Source organism: Macaca thibetana, chromosome 3 (genome assembly GCF_024542745.1).
Source record: "Macaca thibetana thibetana isolate TM-01 chromosome 3, ASM2454274v1, whole genome shotgun sequence".
Taxonomy (NCBI): Eukaryota; Metazoa; Chordata; class Mammalia; order Primates; family Cercopithecidae; genus Macaca; species Macaca thibetana.
Window position 1 is genome coordinate 8071350 of NC_065580.1, and position 21649 is coordinate 8092998.

The window sequence follows — 21649 nt, forward strand, 5'->3', positions numbered from 1 at the left end:
AGTAGAATGGCTGGGTCATATGGGAGACATATGTCAAGAAGCTGCCAAGCCTTTTTCAGTATTCACTCTGCATTCCTGCCAGTGCTTGGGTTGGTCAGTTTTCTTGATTTTAGCCAACATAATGGGTGTGAGCTGGGTCCTTTTATTCAATATTTTTATTGTAGTAAAATACAGATAACATAAAATTTATCATCTTAACCATTTTTTAAGGCAAAGTCTCACTCTATCTCCCAGACTGGGGTGAGGTGGTGCAATCATAGCTCACTACAACCTTGAACTCTTGGGGTCAAGGAGTCCTCCCACCTCAGCCTCCTGAGTAGTTAGGACTACAGGCATGTGCCACCAGGTTTGGCTAACTTTTTAAAAATGTTCTTAGAGACAGAGTGTCACTCTGTTGCCTGGGCTGGTGTCCAACTCCTGGCCCCAAGAGATCTTTCCACCAAGGCCTCCCAAAGTGCTGGGATTACAGGCAGGAGCCATGGTAAGTGTTTTCTCTCAACCACTTTTTCTTTTTTCTTTTTTTGAGACAGAGTCTTGCTCTGTCGGCTAGGCTGGAGTGTAGTGGCATGATCTCGGCTCACTGCAACCTCCATCTCCTGGCCTAAGCAATTCTCCTGCCTCAGCCTCCCAAGTAGCTGGGATTACAGGCGTGTGCCACCATGCCTGGCTAATTTTTGTATTTTTAGTAGAGTCGGAGTTTCTCCATGTTGGCCAGGCTGGTCTTGAACTCCTGAGCTCAGGTAATCTGCCCACCTTGGCCTCCCAATGTGCTGGAATTACAGGCATGAGCCACCATGTCCAGTCTCCGTCACTTTTAAGAGAGAACACATCTTGATTTCACTCCATTGTAAGCTAAAGCATCCTACTGGCCAGGTTGGGCTTCTCATGCTGCTGAATCCATAGGTGTTGAAGGCGGTCACCATACTTCTCAGGTTGATTGATCCCAGTTACCAAGGGGAATTAGCTGCTGCTGTGGAATAGGGGTAAAGAGGGTTCTATCTGGACCAGAGGACTTGCTGGGGTACCTCATAGTTCTTCCTGTCCAATAGTGATGGCCACAGTGGTAACCCCATAAAGATAGGGCTGCTAAGGGCAAGGTGCGGTGGCTTATGCCTATAATCCCAGCACTTTGGGAGGCCAAGGTGGGCAGATCATGAGGTCAGGAGATCGAGACCATCCTGGCTAACACGATGAAACCCCGTCTCTACTAAAAATACAAAAGAGATTGCACCACTGCACTCCAGCCTGGCCGACAGAGCAAGACTGTCTCAAAAAAGAGAGAGAGAGAGAGAGAGAGAGAGAGAAAGAAAGAAAGAGAGAAAGAAATAGAGAGAGAGAGAGAGAGAGAGGGAGGGGGGAGAGAGAGAGAGAGAGAAAGAAAGAAAGAAAGAAAGAAAGAAAGAAAGAAAGAAAGAAAGAAAGAAAGAAAGAAGGAAGGAAGGAAGGAAGGAAGGAAGGAAGGAAGGAAGGAAGGAAGGAAGGAAGAGTATAGGGAGAGTGATCAATTATGAGAAGCTTTGGATGCTGTGATACGTCAGCTATACGAGGCATTGGGCAAGTTACCTAACCTCCCTTACCCTCAGTGTCATCACCTATGGAATAAGGGCAATCATCAGACATGCCTTTTTATTAGTAGATAAAAAGCCTCCAGTATTTCAATGTAGGTTCTTTCTATTTTCCCTAAGTGTTGGCTGGTCTGAGAAATAAAGAGAAAGAGTACAAAGAGAGAAATTTTACAGCTGGACCTCCCGGGGTGTCATCACATATTGGTAGGACTGTGATGGCGACCCCAAGCTGCAAAACCAGCAAGTTTTTATTAGGGATTTTAAAAGGGGAGGGAATGTATGAACAGGGAATAGGTCACAAGGATCACATGCTTCAAAGGGCAATAAAGATCACAAGGCAAGGCAAGATTAGAATTACTGATGAGGGTCTGTATCTCACTGTGCATGCATTGTCTTGATAAACATCTTAACAGGAAACAGGGTTCGAGAGCAGACAACCGGTCTGACTAGAATTTACCAGGCTGGAATTTCCCAATCCTGAGGGTACTGCAGGAGACCAGCGCATATTTCAGTCCTTATCTCAACCACATAAGACAGACACTCCCAGAGCAGCCGTTTATAGCCCTACACCCAGGAATGCATTCCTTCCCCAGGGTCTCAATTATTAATATTCCTTGCTGGGAAAAGAATTCAGCAATATTTCTCCTACTCGCTTTCTGCAAGAAGAAAAATATGGCTCGATTCTGCCCGACCCCACAGGCAGTCAGACCTTATGGTTATCTTTCCTTGTTCCCTGAAAATCGCTGTTATTCTGTCCTTTTTCAGGGTGCACTGATTTCATACTGTTCAAACATACATGTTTTACAAACAATTTGTACAGTTAACACAATCATCACAGGGTCCTGAGGTGACATACATCCTCAGCTTATGAAGATGATGGGATTAAGAGATTAAAGTAAGACAGGAGTAAGAAATTATAGAAGTATTAATTTTGGAAACTGATAAATGTCCATGAAATCTTCACAATTTATGTTCTTCTGCCACGGCTTCAGCCGGTCCCTCTGTTCGGGATCCCTGACTTCCCACAACACCTTTTGGAGTGCCTGTGAAGATCAACGTAAAGAATACACATAAAGCACTCAACAAAGTGATGGCCACAGCCAGGGACTGACAAATGTGAGCTGATTATTGCTAGGGATGGTGGCTCATGGCAAGATTTTAAGCAAGGAAGTGATCAGGGCCGATTTGGTAGTTCAAGAAGTTACACTGGAGGAAATGTAGAGAAGCGATGAGGTTTGTTAGAGGCCACATGAAGTGCAGCAAGACTAGAGACAGGAATACCAGTAAGGAGACTACTGCACCAGTCTTAGCAAAATAATAAATAAAATACAATTATGAGGATCACCCCAATAAGGAATTAAACTAAAAAAGAGGAAGACAGGGAATACAAGAAACAAGAGTTCTGATGCAACATCTGGGACCTATAGATAGTTGTGTTTTGTTGAAGCATCGAATGTGAGGCTGCTCCTCCCCAGTTCCACCCTTCCATTGACTGAGACCCACAGAGAATCCTCCTACATTTCTCTCTCTGCTACCTCCCCCATCTTAATTCCTGATCATTTGGCTTTTTATTTTTTTATTTTTTGGTTTTTTGTTTGTTTGTTTGTTTGTTTTTTGTTTTTGTTTTGTTTTGTTTTGTTTTGTTTTTGAGACAGAGTCTCACTCTGTTGCCCAGGCTGGAGTATACAGTCATGATCCTGGCTCACTGCAACCTCTGCCTCCCAGGTTCAAATGATTCTCCTGCCTCAGCCTCCCAAGTAACTGGGAGTATAGGCACACACCATCACACCCAGCTTACTTTTGTATTTTTAGTAGAGACAGGGTTTCATCATGTTAGCCAGGCTGGTCTTGAACTCCTGATCGCAAGTGATCTGCCCTCCTCAGCCTCCCAAAGTGCTGGGATTATAGGCGTTAGCCACCACACCTGGCCAATTCCTGATAATTTGAATGTCCATGTAGAGGATCCTTCCAGGACCCTGGTCTCTCAATTCCTACCCTCCTCTCATCCAATGAGCCTGCCCTTTATTCCCTCTTTGCATCTCATCTCCCTAGCCTTACCCTAGACCTCATCATTACCAATGACTGCAGCCTTTCCACACCAAAATCATCATTTCACACCTGCTCTTCCCCTCAAACCTCCAAAATCTCCTCCCCTATCATCACACTCAGTTGATAATTTTGCTTCCTATTTCACTGAAGAAATAGCAGCTGTCAGAAGAGAACTTCCACACACTCCCACAACTACACCTCACACCCACCTGTTTGGTGCCCATATACAGTTCCTTCCCCACGTTCTCTGTCAAGTCATCCCCACAGACCCTGATTTCATGGGTCTGAGGTGTACCCATGGTGATTTTTAAGTGCTCTCCAGGTGATTTTTAATATACATCCCAAATTCAAAACTGCTGCTATAGATGAATGGCCCCTGCTTTTGTCTCCAGCTTACTCAAGAAAACTACCCCAGCTATGGTCTTCTCCCTCCCCAGCATCATCAACATTTCCCTCTACTGGCTCATTCCCAACAGCTCACAAACATGCTGTTAATTTCCCCACTTTAAAGAAACCTTTGCAACCCCATTTCTCCCTCCAACTCCTCTTCACAATAAAACTGCCCTAACAGGCTGTCTCTAGTTGTTGTCTATAATTCATCTTCTCCCCTTCTGGCTTTGCCCTACAGACCCATCAAAACTTTCACCAAGGTCAACAAATGACCTCCTCATTGCTACAGGCAACAGCCAAGTCTCAGTCTTCAACTTACTTGGCCACCTGCAACACGTGAAATGGTTGATCACTCTTCTCCCTAAAATGCTTCCTCTAGAGTTGGTTTCTAAGATGCCACATTCTTCTCTTGGGTCCTTCTCAGCCTCCTTTCCTGGCTTTTCCCTGTATCTGACCTCCTAGTGTTGAAATACTCTAGGACTCAGGCTTTGGGCCTCTTCTCTTTCAATGTTCATTCCCTTGGTGAACTCACCCAGTCTCATGGCATAAACTACCAGCTAAATGTTGACTCCTAAAAGCAGATTTCCAGCTTAAGCTCCAGCCTCCTACATCCAAGTGCCAGTTTGACATCTCTTTTGGATGTCCAATAAGCATCTCAAACTTATCCTCTCAACCTTCCTCATGTAAGTAACAGCAGTCCCATGCTTCCAGCTGGGATCAGGCCATATCTTTAGGGCCATCCTACCTTCTGTCTGTCTTTCACACCCATGGGCAATCTGAGAGCAAATCCCACTGGCTCTAATTTGAAAATATACTCAGAATCCAACCTTCTATTCAAAACATACTCAGAATCCAATCCATCTTATTCAAACCAGCCATTGCCTCCTACCTGATTGATGGCACTATCCTCCTAACCGGTCTCCCTGCCTTGAGTTAAGGGCCATAGACTGTGTCCCTCACAGTCTATGCTCAGTATGGCAGCAGATTGTCCCACTTACATGAATATCAGATCATGTCTATACTTGCTCAAAATCCTGCAATGGCTTCCTGTCTGATTCAGAGTGAAGGATAAAGTTTGTTTTCTTTTTTGAGATGGAGTCTTGCTCTGTCATCCAGGCTAGAGTGCAGTGGCGCGATCTCGGCTCACTGCAAGCTCCACCTCCTGGGTTCACGCCATTCTCCTGCCTCAGCTGCCCCAGCAGCTGACACCACAGGCGCACACTGCCACACTGGGCTAATTTTTTGTATATTTAGTAGAGATGGGATTTCACCGTGTTAGCCAGGATGGTCTCAATCTCCTGACCTTGTGATCTGCCCACCTCGGCCTCCCAAAGTGCTGGGATTACAGGCATGAGCCACCGTGCCCGGCTGGGACAAAGTCTTTAAATACCCCCACAAAGTCCTGCACAACCCATCCTCTTCACTGCCCCCTACACATTGAGGCCATTATCTCTCTGACCTCACTGTCCATCAGTCACATTGCTGTTCCTTTAACACAGACCCTGAAAATCAAGGGACCTTGTACTTCGTTCCCCTCCTCCACCTATACTGAACTTTTCAGCTCCCATCCTTCAGTTAAATTTTTTATGTGGGGATAATTGTAGATCCACATGCAGTTGTAAGAAATAATGCAGAGATGTGTGTCTTTTGTCCAGTGTCCCCAACAGTAACATCTTGCAAAACTATAGCACAATATCACAAGGAGGAGAGTTGTGTTGGTTTCCTATGGCTGCTGTAACAAATTACCACAAACTGGGTGGCTGAAAACAAGATAAATCTATGCTGTCATAGTTCTGGAGGTAAGAAGCTTGAAGTCAAGGTATAGGCAGGGCTGTGCTTCCTCCAGAGACTCCAAAGGGAATCTGTTCCTTGCTCTTCTAGCATCTGGCAGCTGATCTAATCCATCTTTCTGTGCTCCACCTTCCCATCACCTTTTCCTGTGGGTCAGGGTGTGTGTGTGTGTGTGTGTGTGTGTGTGTGTGTGTGTGTGTGTGTGAAATCCCTCACAACACTGGTGATGCCATTTAGGGCCCACCCAGATAATCCAGGATAATCTCCTCTCCAAATCCTTAAGTTAATTATATCTGCAAAGACTTTTTTTCCAGATAAAGTAACATTTAGATGTCCTGGGGATTAGGATGTGGACATATTTTTGGGAGCCATTATCAGCCCAGCACAAGAGTGAAGATTCTGGATGTTTCCATCGCCATGAGAGCTCCTTAGACTGCCCTCTCATAGCCACACCCACTTCCCTCCTACCCCGTCCCCTCCTTAACTCCTGGCAAGCATTGATGCGGTCTCCATCTCTCTAATTTTGCCATTTCAAGAGTGTTATGTAAATGGAATCATTGAGTATGTAACATTTTGAGATTGGCTTTTTTTCACTCAAAATAGCTTTTTCACACTTTCAGTTAACTCAAAAAATGGAAATAATTTTTAAATTATTTGGGAGTTCCCCTGTGTGGCTGTGTTTTGTTTCTTTTTATTACTTAGTAGTATGCAGTGGTATGAGTGTGCAACAGTTTGTTTAACCATTTACCCGTTGAAGGAATTTAAGTTGTTTCCAATTTTGGCTATTAGAAATAAAGCTGATCTGAACATTGGTATGTAGATTTTTGGGAGAACATGAGTTTTCTTTTTTTCTGGGATAAATGCCCAAGAGTACAATTGCTGGGTTAAGTGCATGTTTGGTTTTATAAGAAACTGCCTAACTGTTTTCCAGAGTGTACCAATTTGCATTCCCACCAGCAATGTATGAGTGATTCAGTTTCTCCACATCCTCGCCAGCGTTTGCTGTTGTTACTGGTTTCTATTTTAGCCATTCTGAGAGGTGTGTAGTGTAACAGCTGCTGATGTTGAACATCTTTTCAAAGGCTTATTTGCCATCTGTATGTCCTTTATGGTGTAAGTCTATATGTGTTTTTTGCTCATTTTCTAATTGAGTTACTTGAGTTTTTTTTTAACCTCTGAGTTTCAAAACTTCTTTATAGTCTAAATACTAGTCATTTGTCTGATACGTAGCTTATACATATTTTCTCCTATTTTGTGGCTTTTATTTTCATCCTCTGTCACAGAGCAAAAGTCTTCACAAGACACAAGTTTTTCTTTTTTTAATGAAATCCAATTTATCAGTTTTTCCTTTTATGGATTGGGCGTTTGGTGTCAAGTCTAAGAATTCTTCACTTGGCCCTTTGCCCAAGATCCCAAAGATTTTCTCTTATATTTTTTCTAAAAGTTTCATAGTTGGTTTTTTGTTTTAGTTTTAGTTTTTTATTGTTTGTTTGCTTTGGGTTTTTTGTTTTTGTTTTTTTGCAACAGGCTCTCGTTCTGTTGCCCAGACTGAAGTGCAGTGGCATGATCATAGCTCACTGCAGCCTTGAACTCCCGGGCTCAAGGGATCCTTCCTCCTCAGCCTCCCAAGCAGCTAGGACCACAGGTGCATGCCATAACCCCTGGCCAATTTTTTCTTTGTAAAGATGTGGTCTCATCATGCTGCCCAGGTTGGTCTCAAACTCCTTAGCCTCCTGAAGTGCTGGGATTATAGGCGTGAGTCACTATGCTTGCCCTACAAGTTTTATAGCTTAATCTTTTACATTTATGTCTGTGATCCATTTTGAGTTAATTTTTGTATAAGGTGTGAAGGTTAGGTGGAGTTCTTTTTTTTTTCTCCTTTGGATGTCTGGCTGTTTCAACACCATTTATCGAAAGGCTATCTTTCCTCTATTGAATTACTTTGAACCTTTGTCAAAAATCAGCTGGGCATATTTGCATGGGTCTATTTCTGGGTTCTCTGTTCTGTTCCACTGATCTGTGTGTCTATTCCTTTGCCAATGCCACATTGTCTTATTACTGTAGCTATATAATAAGCCTTAACATGGGGCAGAGCGATTCCTCCCACTTTATTCTTCTATTTTTAAAATATCTTAGGTTTTTTAGTTCCTTTGCTTTCCATGTAAATTTTAAAATAATCTCTTTATCTACAAAAACTCTTGCAAGGATTTTGATAGGAATTGAATTAAACCTGTATACCAATTTTGAGAGAATTTACATCTTTACTATGTTGAATTTTCCAATCCATCAATATGCTATGTCTCTCCATTTATTTAGATTTTCCTTGACTTCTGTCATCAATGTTGTGTAGCTTTCAGCATGCAAGTGTTGTACATGTTTTGTTAGATTTGCACTAAGTATTTCCATTTTATTAGACAATTGTCAATGATATTGTATTTTTAATTTTAGTATCTGCTTGGTCATTGTTAGTATACAGAAGCATAATTATAATAATTTTGCATCCTTTATCCTTTTATTTTATTTTTTATTTTTATTTATTTATTTATTTTTTTGGAGACAAGAGTCTTGCCCTGTCGCCCAGGCTGGAGTTCAGTGGCGTGATCTTGGCTCACTGCAACCTCTGCCTCCCAATTTCAAGTGATTCTAGTACCTCAGTCTCCCGAGTGGCTGGGATTACATGCGTAAGCCACTATGCCCAGCTAATTTTTGTATTTTTTTTTTTTTTTTTTTTTTTTTTTTTTTGTGACGGAGTCTTGCTCTGTCACCCAGGCTGGAGTGCAGTGGCCGGATCTCAGCTCACTGCAAGCTCCGCCTCCCGGGTTTACGCCATTCTCCTGCCTCAGCCTCCCGAGTAGCTGGGACTACAGGCGCCCGCCACCCGCGCCCGGCTAGTTTTTTTTTTTGTATTTTTAGTAGAGACGGGGTTTCACCGTGTTAGCCAGGATGGTCTCGATCTCCTGACCTCGTGATCCGCCCACCTCGGCCTCCCAAAGTGCTGGGATTACAGGCTTGAGCCACCGCGCCCGGCCTATTTTTGTATTTTTAGTTGAGACGGGGTTTCATCATATTGGCCAGGTTGGTCTCAAACTCCCCACCTCTTATGATCCTCCCACCTCGGCCTCCCAAAGTGCTGGGATTGTAGATGTGAACCACTAGGTTTGGCCTCCTTTATCCTTTTATATCCTGCAGCTTTGCTGACCCTATTTATTAGTTCTAAGAGGTTTTTTGTAGTGTTATTGGTGTTTTCTGTGTAGACAATCATGTCATCTGCAAATAGGGACACTTTTATTTCTTCTCTATTATCTCTATGACTTTTATTTCCTTCTCTTGCCTTGCACTGGCTAGAACTTCCAACAATATGCTAGAGAAGCATGGTGAAAGTAGACATCCTTGCCTTTCCTCGATTTTAGGGAGAAAGCATTCAGTCTTTCACTTGTCAACCTAGATAATAAACAGAGAGGGAGACCCACTGAAAGAAAATGATATTTATTTGGGAATAGAGTACTGCAGTGGGAATATGCACATGATAGTAAATTACGTGCGTATTCAGGGAAATAAAGGAAGACTAAGGTTTTTAAAGGAAAAATGAAGAGAATTAACATAATTGTTTTGAGATAATTATCCTTGGCTGCAAAAATCAGTAACAAGGGTGGCCCCAATCTGAGACTGGACAGGCAATTGGCAAGTGGATGTCCTCACAGAAGGATTTGTGCGTGTGTAACGTTGCAATGGCCTTTGTGCAAGGTTGTGGTTTTTGCAGTGTTTTGTGATAGTTCTTGTTATCAGGCATTGTGGGTGAGAATTCTCCCTCAATGGCCTTCCCTGGCTCTGTTTGTCAAGGTTTTTAACACACATGACTCCATTTTGATTCTCATAACTTTCACACACCAGTCAGTGTGATATTAGCCCAAAGTGTTTTGTAGATGCCCTTTATCATGGTGAGGAAGTTTCCCACTTTTCCTATTTTTCTGAGAGTTTTTTATCATAAATAGTTGCTGAATTTTGTTGAACGCTTTTCCTGCATTGCTTAGTGTGGTGTGATTTTCCTTCTTCCATCTGTTAATACGGCAGATTACACTGCTTGATTTTGAAATATTCAACCAGCCTTGTATGACTGGAATGAACACCTCACATATTTTTCTTGGCTGTTGTCTATTTCTTCCATTCGATGATAAGTTCCGACGGGGCAGAAACTTTTGTTCATTTTGTTCTGTGCTGTATTCCAGTGCCTACAACAATGCTGGGCGTATAGTGAGGACTCAATACTTATTTGCTGAATAAATAAATGAACAGAAGAGAGGTGAATGGAATCCCCATGGCTATGGTGAAGGGAGATTCCAGGATGACAGCTGTGGGCAGCCAGTCTGATGGGAGATGTTGATTGTGGAGAAGGCTGTACCTATATGGCGGCAGGTTTATGGAAACCTCTGCACTTTCTGCTTAATTTTGCTGTAAATCTAAAACCGCTCTGAAAAATAAAGTCTATTTAAAAAAAAAAAAAAAAAAGCTGATCATTAACTCCAGGGAAAACAAAAGGGACCCAGGAAAAAAAATACTCATGGTTTACTATCTGGCTCAGCCAGGGGCAGGTCCAGGTCCAGGTTGTGGGGCCGTAAGCTTATACGACTGGGGAGGGGACTATTTAAGAAAAGAAAAACACTAAATAAAAAATTAATCTGATTTAACCTCAGAGCAATTTCTGAACATTTTTTCTTATTTTTTATTTTTTTAGAAATAAGGTCTTGCTCTGTTGTCCAGCCTGGAGTACAGTGGCATGATCAAAGCTCACTGCAGTCTCAAACTCCTAGGTTCAAGCAAATTTTCCGGAATTTTTGACCCAATCTGTGGGGATATTCGAGGGACCATCAGGAATGGGGTGGTAGGTGCTGAAAGTCTTCCGGAAGCAGGACCCAAGAGCTCCAGGAGGTATGGCACCAGTCAGACAGGTTAAGAGCTTTGCCTGCCAATGCCCCATGGCCCAGGACAAGCCCACACCTCCATGAGCATCTCAGAGCCTCCGCCTCAGGCGTGCCCCTTGCTGGCCTTATTTCCCGCCCCACCACACTGGTGGGTCCACAGGCACACCATGCACCATAGCAGCTCAGACTGTTCCTCTCAAGACAGGCTCTCTCCTACCCTTCTTGCCTACAGGTAGTGACTCAATGGTCCCTCAACACTCAGCACCAGGGCTGCCTCTTCTGTGAAATGCCCTCACCCTCCAGCTCGCACTCCTTTCCCCAGTGGCTACCAGTTGAGGGGGAAGAAGTCTGACACGTGTGGATTTGAATCCCAGCCCTGCCATGTGTGGGTTATGTGGCAGCAAATATGTCACTAGATCTCCCTGGGCTCTGTGTCCTATCATCTGTAAATGTGAATAATAATGTCCCCCCTGCAGGGCCATTGGAAGATCAAACACTTTTCACAGAGCCCAACAGGTGGTGGGTGAATAAACACTTCTTTCCATCCTTCTGGCATGTTTTCACTTTTGTTTTTTTTTTTTGAGATGGAGTCTTAGGCGGTTGCCCAGGCTGGAGTGCAGTGGCACTCGGCTGACTGCAACCTCCGCCTCCCGGATTCAAGCAATTCTCCTGCCTCAGCCTTCCGAGTAGCTGGGATTACAGGCATGTGTCACTATGCCCCGCTAATTTTTGTATTTTTAGTAGAGGAGGGGTTTCGCCATGCTGGCCAGCCTGGTTTCAGACACCTGACCTTAAGTGATCTGCCCGCCTCGGCCTCCCACAGTGCTGAGATTACAGGCATGAGCCCCTGCGCCCAGTCTTCACTTATAATGTTTTTAAAACTTGGTAGAATACACACCACATACAATTTGCCATCTTCACTGTTTTAAGTGTACAGATCAGTGACACTGAAAAATTCACAGTACTGTGCAGCCACCACTGCCATCCACCCACAGAACGCTCCTCATTCTGTGAAACTGAAGCTCAGTGTCCTCATTGCACAGTAATCCCCCTCCCTCAGCCCCTGGCATGTCCCATTCTACTTTCTTTCCTCTGGCATTGGGCCTGGCCTCTGTGACAGCACTAGCCCCTTCTAGCTCGTGTTGCCAGTTGTTAAGAAGTCTTAACCCCACCGTAGGTCAAGCGGCATCTCATTCATCCTCACCCCTATTACCGAGGCACATGTTGACAATAGATGTTCGAGGGGAAAATGCAAAATGAACGAGGGAATGAGCACAGAGAGGGTCACGTGTGGGTTCATGGTTAAAGGCAAAGAGCTTTGTGTCTGATTTTATGTAGCAGGTGCCCAGAATATATTGAAAGTCTAAATGATGACACGAGTGGTTTTTGTAAATGTTTACTTATTTTTTGAATAGGTGAAATATTTGAAATTCAAAAAGGTACAAAAGAATACACAATGGAAAGTCAGTTTCCCCCTAACCCAGTCCTCCAGCTTCACTGGAGGCAACCACTCTGGCCAGTTTCTTCTGCATTTTTCTGGAGGAGTGTACACACACCACATGTGCACACACTCATATGTGTGCATGCACATGTCACACAGCACACGCTCGCACACTCACATGTGGAAGCATGCTTTACATACTGTTTGCACATCCTGCTTTTTCTCACTTGACAGATCTTTGGAATCCTTCTAAGATCGGTATATGGACAGTTTCCCTGTTGTCTGATAGCATTCATTGAATGATAAATTTATCCTGTCACCTATTTACACCTGCCACAGGATTTATGTCATCTGTCACCTGTTGATGACCATTCAGGCCATTTCTGAATTCTTGCTATACAAGACGTGCTCAGTGAGCAGCCTCGGACACTCACGAATGACTGAATGCCTGAACGTGATCCCTAACCCTAGCCCAGTCTAACCCCTGCCTGGTCTCCCTGGCCCCCAACGCACCCCATCCTCCCAGGACTCCTACCTGCCCCCATGTGGCCATGGCTTGGGATCTTCCTCTTACTCCATGCCAGGTGCTGTGCTGGGCCCTAGAGTGTTTAGGCTGATGGGTCCCAGTCCTATCCTCCCTGGAGCCACAGCTCAGAGGAAGAGACAAATGAGGAAAGAGATATTTAGAAATCGAGTTTGAATGCTGGGATAGACCTGCCGCCCTAACTTTATGTCCCTTCCCCGACACCTGGGGAGCCACAGACTTATCCTTGATAACCTTATCCCCAATCCAGGCTCCCAGGGCAGAGGAGGAGGAAGGGAGGCGGCGGGGTGTGGGGCCAGAGTCAGATGGGACCGAATGCCGATCTGGCTGCTCTTCCCTGCACTACCCAGGCCAGGCCTGTCTGTCTGATGCTGCCTGTGCCCATCTATTCCCCACTGTGTCTTGGCTGCCTTCTCTCCCTCTGGGCCCACTCTGCCAATCCCCATGTCAGGACCCTGCCACCTCACTGTCCTCCTCACTTTTGAAACTAACTAACTGTCTCATTGGAAGGGCTTTTCCACCCTTATTCTGCAAATTAATAGCTGGTGACAGTGGGAGGGGAAGGCAGCATTAAGCCATTCAGATGGTGGGGAGAGGGCAGACACTGCCTCTACACAGGTTATCCTCTGCCCAAAGGAGTGAAGCCAGTGCTGACCTCTGGGCACCAGGGTCTGGATCCCAGGGAGCCTTTTGAGCTTCTTCAAAACCCACCATTCAGAAGCTCTCAGCCTCTCCCAGTTCACTGGACAATGCTCTTTCCACTCAAAATACCCACCCCATCTCTCCCTTCCCTGCCACACCTGCAGTCCAAGCAGTGTCTCCGGGTTTATTTCCTGGGGTTATAAGGCTCGGCACCTCCAAAAACCCCTCATTCAAAGGGAAATGTCTCCGGGAAAGGCAGCAGGGATTTCTCCTTAGCATGGACTCAGGCCCCTTTATGAAAATGCGTACAATAATCAGTTTTGATGAAGGGCATTAAGTAAGCAAATTTGGTTAAAATGTCCATAGCGGGTCCTCTGAGTAGCCAGAGGTGTAAGAGTGCCTGGGGTAAGGGTCCTGAAGGTAGAAACACAGGCGCTGGGGGAAGGGGCAGGGGAAGGCTGAGAACGTCTTCTCAGGGCTCAGTTTCCTTCCTGTTTGATGTCAGCATGTTTTAAAAGGGGAGTAAAAGCACGAATCACAACAGCCAGATGATGGAAGCATCCCAAGTGTCTCACAGCAAATCAATGGATAAACAACAGTGCAGTGGCTCACACCTGTAATCCCAGCACTTTGGGAGGCCGAGCTGGGTGGATTGCCTGAGCTCAAGAGTTCAAGACCAGACTGGGCAACATGGCGAAACCCCATCGCTACAAAAAATACAAAAACTAGCCTGGTATGGTGGTGTGCACCTGTAGTCCCAACTAGTTAGGAGGCTGAAGCGAGACGATCACTTTAGCCCAGAACTCTGAGGCTGCAGCAAGCCTAGATCATGCCACTGCACTCCAGCATGGGCGACAGAGTAAGATCCCATCTCTAAAACAACAATAACAACAACAACAACAACAACAACAGAGGTGTATACACACAATGGAATACATTTCGGCCTTAAAAAGGAAGAAAATTCTGACTCATGTTACAATGTGGATGAACCTTGAAGACATTGTGTGAAGTGAAATAAACCAGCACAAAGGCACTCTATGAGGTACATGGAGTAGTCAAATTTATGGACAGAAAGTAGAACGTGGTTGCCAGAGGACAGGAAGGGGGAAGGGGGAGTTGTTGTTAGATGGATACAGAATTCCAGTTTGGGATGATGGAAAGAGTTCCGGAGATTGATTGTACAACAATGTGAATATACTTTACAATACCTAACATACGCTTCAAAATGGCTAAGATGACAAATTTTACATTACGTTTATTTTATCACAATTAAAAATTTAAAACATGCCGGTTGCGGTGGCTCACGCCTGTAGTCCCAGCACTTTGGGAGGCCAAGGTGGGCAGATCACCTGAGGTCAGGAGTTCGAGACCAGTCTAGCCAATGTGGTGAAACCCCGTCTCTACTAAAAATACAAAAATTAGCCAGGCATGGTGGCAGGTGCCTGTAATCCCAGCTACTCGGGAGGCTGAGGCAGAAGAATAGCTTGAACCCGGGAGGCCGAGGTTGCAGTGAGCCAAGATCGCACCATCACACTCCAGCCTGGGGGACAAGAGAAAGACTTCATCTCAAAAAAAAAAAAAAAAATTAAACAATGAAACAGAAATATTTTCAGATGGAGGGATGATAGGAAGGTACCAGAAAGGGAAGGGGTGGAAAAGCTCTGTCTCTGCCTTGGGCCTGCCTATCACGGAGACAAACCCAGGCAGTGCAGAGCCCAGACCCCAAAATACCCCTAAGTGTTGAGGGCGTGGTCTGGCCTGGGGAGTGGCTGGATATCTGGGAGGGCAGAGGTGGGAACCTGAGGGAGAAGGACCTAACCTTGACCTCAGCCTCAGACCATGGGTCCCTGCTGCCTGCCTGCCTCCTACTGGGGGCCTGCCAGGCCCACCTGTCCCCAAATGCTGGCAGGCTCCCTGCCCGCTGGCTGCTTAGGGAGGTGCTCCCACTTCCCCTGCCCTTGCTTGAGCTCTCTAGGGCTCCTTCATTCTTCAGGTAGGCTGGGGTCCCCCTCTGTGCTGGGCACTGTGGAAGCTCAGCCCTGTGAGATCCGGCCCTGGAAGAGCCCATGAGATGGCCAGAGATGGGCTTGTCTGGCTGGAAGTTGGGAAGAGGCTTCTCCAAGCTGCAAAGTTAAGCGTTGAGTACATAAAAGGGGAAGATTGGCATTAGTGAGAACATGGCCCTGAGGCTTGATGGACCCAAAGTCTCCCAGGGTGTGTGTGTGGAGGGTGGGAGCGGGTATGCACATGGGTGCGGGACCTCATCTGGTAATGTCTGCAGTCACATAGAATGATCTGACTCAATCTGTGTGTGAGCGCAACTGTTTGTGTGCCTGTGTGTGCGCGCCCACGTGCATGCGCGTGTGTGGTCCTAGTGTAGGTGATGTCTGCGGCCACACAAGATGCTGACTGCGTGTGTGACTCGTGGGCGTGTAGATGCAAGCACAGACCTACGACACATCTGTGTACAGGCTGAAGATCACAACGGGTCTGGCCAGGGCCCGCCGCTGGGCTCCGAGCTGGCCAGTACACCGACGGTTGGATGGGGCGACGCTTCCTGCTCCGGTCCCTAACTCATTATTAAGCTCCTCGCTCTTTGCAGACGCTCCCTGCGCCTCCCCCGCTCCGGGCTGCAGCGGCGCAGGCGCCGGGCCGAGCCGAGCGCCGAGCCGGGAGCGGGCGGCCGCGCTCCGGGCCGGGGTCCCGGGGGAGCAGGTGAGCGACCCGCGCCGCGCGGCCCCCACGGCCCTTGGCGAAGGCGCCTCCCGGCCGCGCTGCGCCGGCGCCCCCGCCTTCCCTGCCTGGCAGTCTCTGTTCGCCTCTGTTGGCATCCTCCTCCTCCCCCATGCCTGGCATCCCCCTCCTCCTCCTGCCTGGCATCCCTTCTCCTCCCTGCCTGGCATCCCTTCTCCCCCTGCCTGGCATCCCCCTCCTCCTGCTGCCTGGCATCCCTTCTCCCCCTGCCAGGCATCCCCCCTCCTTCTCTTGCCTGGCACCTTCCCCTCACCTGGCACTTCCCCTCCTCCCTACCTGGCATCCCCTTCTCCCTTCCTGGCATCTTCCTCCCCTCCTCCTTTCCAGGTATCTCCCCTACTCCTGACTCTTTCCGTCCCCCCGCCTGGCACCTCCCTCCACCCCCACCCCAACCTGGTACCTCTTCCTCCTACCCCTTCCTTGCACCTCTTCCCTGACTGGCAGACTCCCATTCAGCCCCTCTGTGACAGCACCTCCTCCCCATCACTGCCTGGCATCTTCCTCTCCTTCCCTCTCCAGTACCTTCCTATCCTCCTTCCACCTGCATCTCCCCTCCTTCCCTCGTCTGGCACCCTCCTGCCTGGCACCTTCCCCTCCTCCCCCTGTCTGGCACCACCTCCTCCCATTGCCTGTCACCTCCCCCCTGCCGAGCACTTTCTCAACCTGCTCCTGCCTTGCATGCTCTGCTTCCTACTCCCCCTGTCTGGCACCTTCCCTCCTTCCCCTGCCTGGCATCCTCTCCCTCCTTCCCCTACCTAGCACCTTCCCATCATTCCCCTGCCTGGCACCTTCCCTGTCTCCACTTGCTACCGTCTTCCCTGGATACCCCTCTCCTATTCAGGTTGTCCCTCTGTCCCCCACCTTCCTGCAGGGCACTTCCTCCCAACCCTGGGCTGGTAACCCCTCCCCTATTGCATCGTCCTCTCATCCTCCCCTCCCACTGTGTCTCCCAGACCCCACCAGCTCTCCCATCCCCAGCACTCCCTGTCTCCAGCCTCCTCCCTTCTCATCCCCTTTCCTCCCAACCCTAGTCAGGGTTCATCCATCCGCAGCAGCCCCTTTTGTCCACATGGCTTAACCAGACCCTGAGCCACTCCCAAGCCCCACCTCTGTCACCCACACCCCACTCCTACAGCACTGCTCTCTTCTTGGCTCCCATGCCCCACGGTCTGCTCAGGGACTTCAGTTCATACGTTGGGTCCTGACCCAACAAGCTGGAGACCTTCCTGCTCTTCCAGCAAGGAAGGAAGCAGGGCAGGACTGGACAGAGCAGGCACTAGCAGGGACCAGGAGAGAGGTGCCTAGGCCAGCCAGTGGTCATGGAGCAGGCTGACTACCTGCCTGCCACCTCTGGAGTCCCTCCGTGCCCCTGGGCTCCAGGACCATCCCGGTTACCATCCTGACCTGCCCTCTGGTCTTTGCCTCCAATGCCCAGCTCTCTCCCTCCAACCATTGCCACACCCCAAAAACTGGCCTCTCCAGTCAGGCTTTGGGCTCTGCCTGGGGTCCCTGCTCTGTCTTTCAAGTTCTTTGTCCCGCAGGACCCTGGGGCCGGTATCTGTCTGCTCCCCGCACATAGTGCTCCCACCCACTCCCTGCCTTGTGCCACCCTAGACCCAGCTGGCCTGTGCTGGTTGCCTCCATCCTAGCCCCTTTGTTCTGCACAGCTTCCTGGCTTCCTCTGACCTCTGCTCCAGGGAGTTTGGCTTCTTCCCAGCCTCCCGAGGCCTCCTTGAATCTACCTTGGGGCTCAGGGTGTGACCTCTCCTTCCAGATCCTCAGAATGGCCCTTGGTGCTACAGGCGCAGTGGGCTCCGGGCCCAGGCACCGAGGGGGCACTGGATGACTCTCCAGGTGCAGGACCCTGCTGTCTATGACTCCAGGCCTTCAGCACCCACCCACCGTGGTACAGGTAGGTGCCTCCTCCCCTGCCAGCCCAGGAGCAGGAGCTCTGGGCCCCATGGAGAGTCGGCCAGCCCTTGGCCCCTGCTCCCACCACATGGCCCCTCCTGCCCATGGCAGGGCCTCTCTGTCCCTCTCCCCACCCCTGCTGACACCTGTCATTAATGTCCTTCCCTCCATCCCACACTCCCTTTTCTGTGTGCCCTCTCACCTCCTGGTGTCCTTAGGTCCTGCCTCTCAAAGCTGTTCTGAGCCAGGGACAACTAGCCTGAAACCAAGTTTTGGGTTCATGTGAGCATAGTCTGGGCTCTGGCATGCTCCACTTCCTCCCCACCCAGACACCCAGACAACACCCCATCTCCTCTCACTGTGCATGCAGAAGCGTACGCATACGTGCACATGCTCACATGCACACACACCACATGCTCTCTGCGAGCTGGAAGGAACCTGCTGATTCCTTGGCACAACTTGTGCTCAGAAACCTCTAAAAACCCTGCAGGGCCCCAGGCAGGGTTCTGCTTGTGGCAGGAGGGAGGTAGCAGTCGTCTATTGCACAGCCCGCGGTGGGAGCCAACCCTGCCCTGGCCCAGGTGCACCTCTAGCTCTGATGCACTCTGGGACCATTGCTTGCTTGTAGGGCCCTCCTAAGCCTCCTCCCCAAGGAGTGAGAGGAAGATGGTCCACACTTGTCCGCATCAGTCCCCCCTTGTCCAGAAGGACACACTGAGGCTCTGGGCAGAAAAGTCACCTGCCCCAGAGCCCCACCCAGCATGGTAAGGGGTCGGATCTGAAGTCTGGTCTGAGCTCTTCCTGCCCAGCCCCACCCATCATCACGCTGGCTGGCCTTACCGGTGGGAGGCACCTGGCAACAGGGTAGGTGCTGTCAGGGCCTCAAGGCACGTGGAGCCCAGTCCCTGTCCTCAGGGCCTGCAGCCTTGGAGAGCAGCCTTGGCAATCGGGCACAAAGGGCCACAGACCAGAGCACTGAGGAGGGAGATGTCAGGAAAGTCCTGGAAAGGTGCAATTGGAAATGACTCAGAGGAGCCTGAGGTTCGGGGAGGCCTGGGGCTGTGGGCAGAATGAGAGTGCTTTCTGCTTCTCCTTCCTCAGAAGTTGGCAGAGGAACTCATCCTCCTGCCAGGCTGCTCTGAAGGCCAGGGACAGCCCTGTTCCCCTTCAGACTCCCCCAGTGCCCCTCCTCCTCCAGTGAGGTGCAGGCCCAGGGAAAAATGGGGCAGAGCACCGGCTGCTGGGGAATCTGGCCTGGCCCAGAGGATCCAAGCCACACAGGGCAGCAGCAGGCACCAGTCACCTGGTACCCATCACCAAGGAAACACGCCTGGTGCCGCCATGCCTAGCCCCACACCTGAAGCCCTGGGCCACCTGCAGGAAGGTCAAGGCCTCCAAGCAAAGGTCCCACCCTCATCCCCAACACCTCCCCAGCACCTGAGGTGAACTGGGGACTCGTTGCTCAGTTTGTGGTGGTTGGTGTTTTAGCTGAAATTCATAAAGAAAAGGTGTGAGCTAATATATTAAACCAAGCACTCTACAGTTCTGGGGTGGCCGAGGGTAGAGGCCAGGTTGAATAGGGGGCAGGCTGATGGGAGGCAGCTAAGCTTCCTGGGGGGGTGCACCTGAAGTGGTCCCCCACATGGAGAGTCCTCCTGATACTTGACATGCACTGAGTTAGGCCCTAAGGGGCTCCCCAGCAGCAGTTGGTGGGAGCCCTGGGCTGTTCCAGACCTTTCCTGAAGAGTCACTGAGGATGGGCACAGGGGAGGAGGGCAGGGGAGGCCTGCGAAGATTGGAGTTGGGGCCCTGGGGCAGTAGGTCCATCCTTGTGACACCTGGCCCCAGAGTGGCCCTGGCCATGAGTCAGAAGCCCCAGCTCCAAGAGTGACAAGGTGGGCTAAGTTTGGCACTTTATTTTGGAATCGCATTAACATGCAATCGGCGGTGTGCGTTGCAGGCTTTTGGCAGCCAGGCAGGCACTTGGGCATTTGGATGCTGACAGGCCTGGTGCTGGTGCCTAGGCATCCGTCCTCACCCCAAGCTGGCAGTGTGATTGCAAGTGATTAGTGAGAATTAAGTGGTGGAGGTAATGAGCTAGAGGTGTCACCGGGAGGAGGCGGAGACACCCCTCAGGGATGAGTGGACTTCCCTCAGCTGTGGCTGGACTCAGAACCATCTGGGGCCAAGCTGAGGCCACCGCCTGCTTCTGACGGGTACTTGGCTGAGGGACGTCTTGTAGGGACCATTGCTGTGTCCCCCGGTGCTCCTTGCTAATGAGGGGTGTGGGAATCCTTGGTGACTCATAAAGGACCATAGGGGAGGGCTGATCACTTCGGCCAGGCCCACCTTTTGGGATAGCACGTTCTGTTTATTGACTTTCCAAGCTGTGACACCAATTCTTGGCACCCTACACTTACTTCCAGGGATTTCAGAACGTGCCTCATGAGCATGCGCCCCACACAGGCCTCCTACTGGAACTTAAAAACTTGGACCATCTCCCACGTGAACCTTTTTCCCAGACCGAAGAGCGTTCTGGGCAAATGCCCTGGAGTGAGGGACACTGTGCCATGAGGGAGGGAGAGGAAGACACAGGGAGGTGTTCTTATGCTCTGCCTCATCCTGAAAAGGGTTTCAGGTAGTTTTCAAAGATACATATAGTGAGGAAACGGAGACAGAGATAGAGTACAGAAAACATGGTGCCGCCTAGGATGTGGCTGCGGCACCAGATGCAAACCATGAGGCCCGGAGACCCTGATGCGAGCAGAGAAGCAAGCAATTACATGATTTACACTGTGCATAAGATAAAAAATCAGACAACTTGCTCAAATCACTGTGATTTCTGGTCCCGAGCCCTTGGGAGGTCTCTCCTGTATGAGGAAATGAAGGGGATACCATGTGACAGAGTTACGCAATGTTCTCAACAATGTCACAACTGCTTCCTAGGGCTAAGGCAAGGACCAACACAATACTGCCCAGCCATAAACATATTGGTAATATTGCTTAACCCAAACTTAAAATTCGGAGCAACTAGAGGAGTGCATTACTACCTTCAGGAAATACCCTCTTTCTCTTTTGTAAGAGACAGGGTCTCACACTGTTGCTCAGGCTGGAGTGCAGTGGTATGATCATGGCTCACTGCAGCCTCGAACTCCTGGGCTCAGGTGATCCTGCTTTAGCTTCCTGAGTAACTGGGACTACAAGCACAAGCCACAATGCCCCCTAGCTTTTGCTCTTTTTGTTTTGTTTTTATTTTAGTAGAGATGAGGTCTCACTATATTTCCAAGGCTGGTCTCAAACTCCTGGGCTCAAGCAGTCCTCCCACTTCAGCCTCCCAAAGTGCTGGGATTACAGGCATGAGCCATCGAACCTGGCCAGGAAATACTCTGTATGTTGATATTTACAACCATGTTTCTGATAAATATCAGGCAGCAGGAAGATTTATTTAAAATTGGAAATTAAGTACAGTCACATTCTCCAGTAGGGGTAATATCCTTATAGGAAATAAAGAACTCCTTCAGCACGTAGGCCCCACAGGTGAGTTTGGGTATGAGGAGGGACCAGCCCTGGTCTTTCCCCACAGGTTCTGAACCCATGCAAAAGCAGGCACAGGCCTCAGTTAACTTAAGTGCAGGGAAAGTCG

The 21649-nt window shown here is 48.9% G+C and overlaps 2 protein-coding genes across 4 annotated transcripts in view; both read left to right on the top strand.

The window, feature by feature from the left end:
* Nucleotides 1-21649, top strand: part of ABCF2 (ATP binding cassette subfamily F member 2) — a 196276-nt gene that overhangs the window by 116334 nt on the left and 58293 nt on the right. The gene's annotated exons all lie outside the window — the stretch shown is intronic.
* Nucleotides 15964-21649, top strand: part of SMARCD3 (SWI/SNF related, matrix associated, actin dependent regulator of chromatin, subfamily d, member 3) — a 38185-nt gene continuing 32499 nt past the window's right edge. For all 3 annotated transcript variants that reach the window (XM_050785883.1, XM_050785885.1, XM_050785886.1), the window contains exons 1-2: nucleotides 15964-16056; nucleotides 17870-18007. In XM_050785883.1, coding sequence (XP_050641840.1) covers nucleotides 17969-18007 — 39 coding nt within the window. In that variant the 5' untranslated portion in view covers nucleotides 15964-16056; nucleotides 17870-17968. The remainder of the gene's footprint in view (nucleotides 16057-17869; nucleotides 18008-21649) is intronic.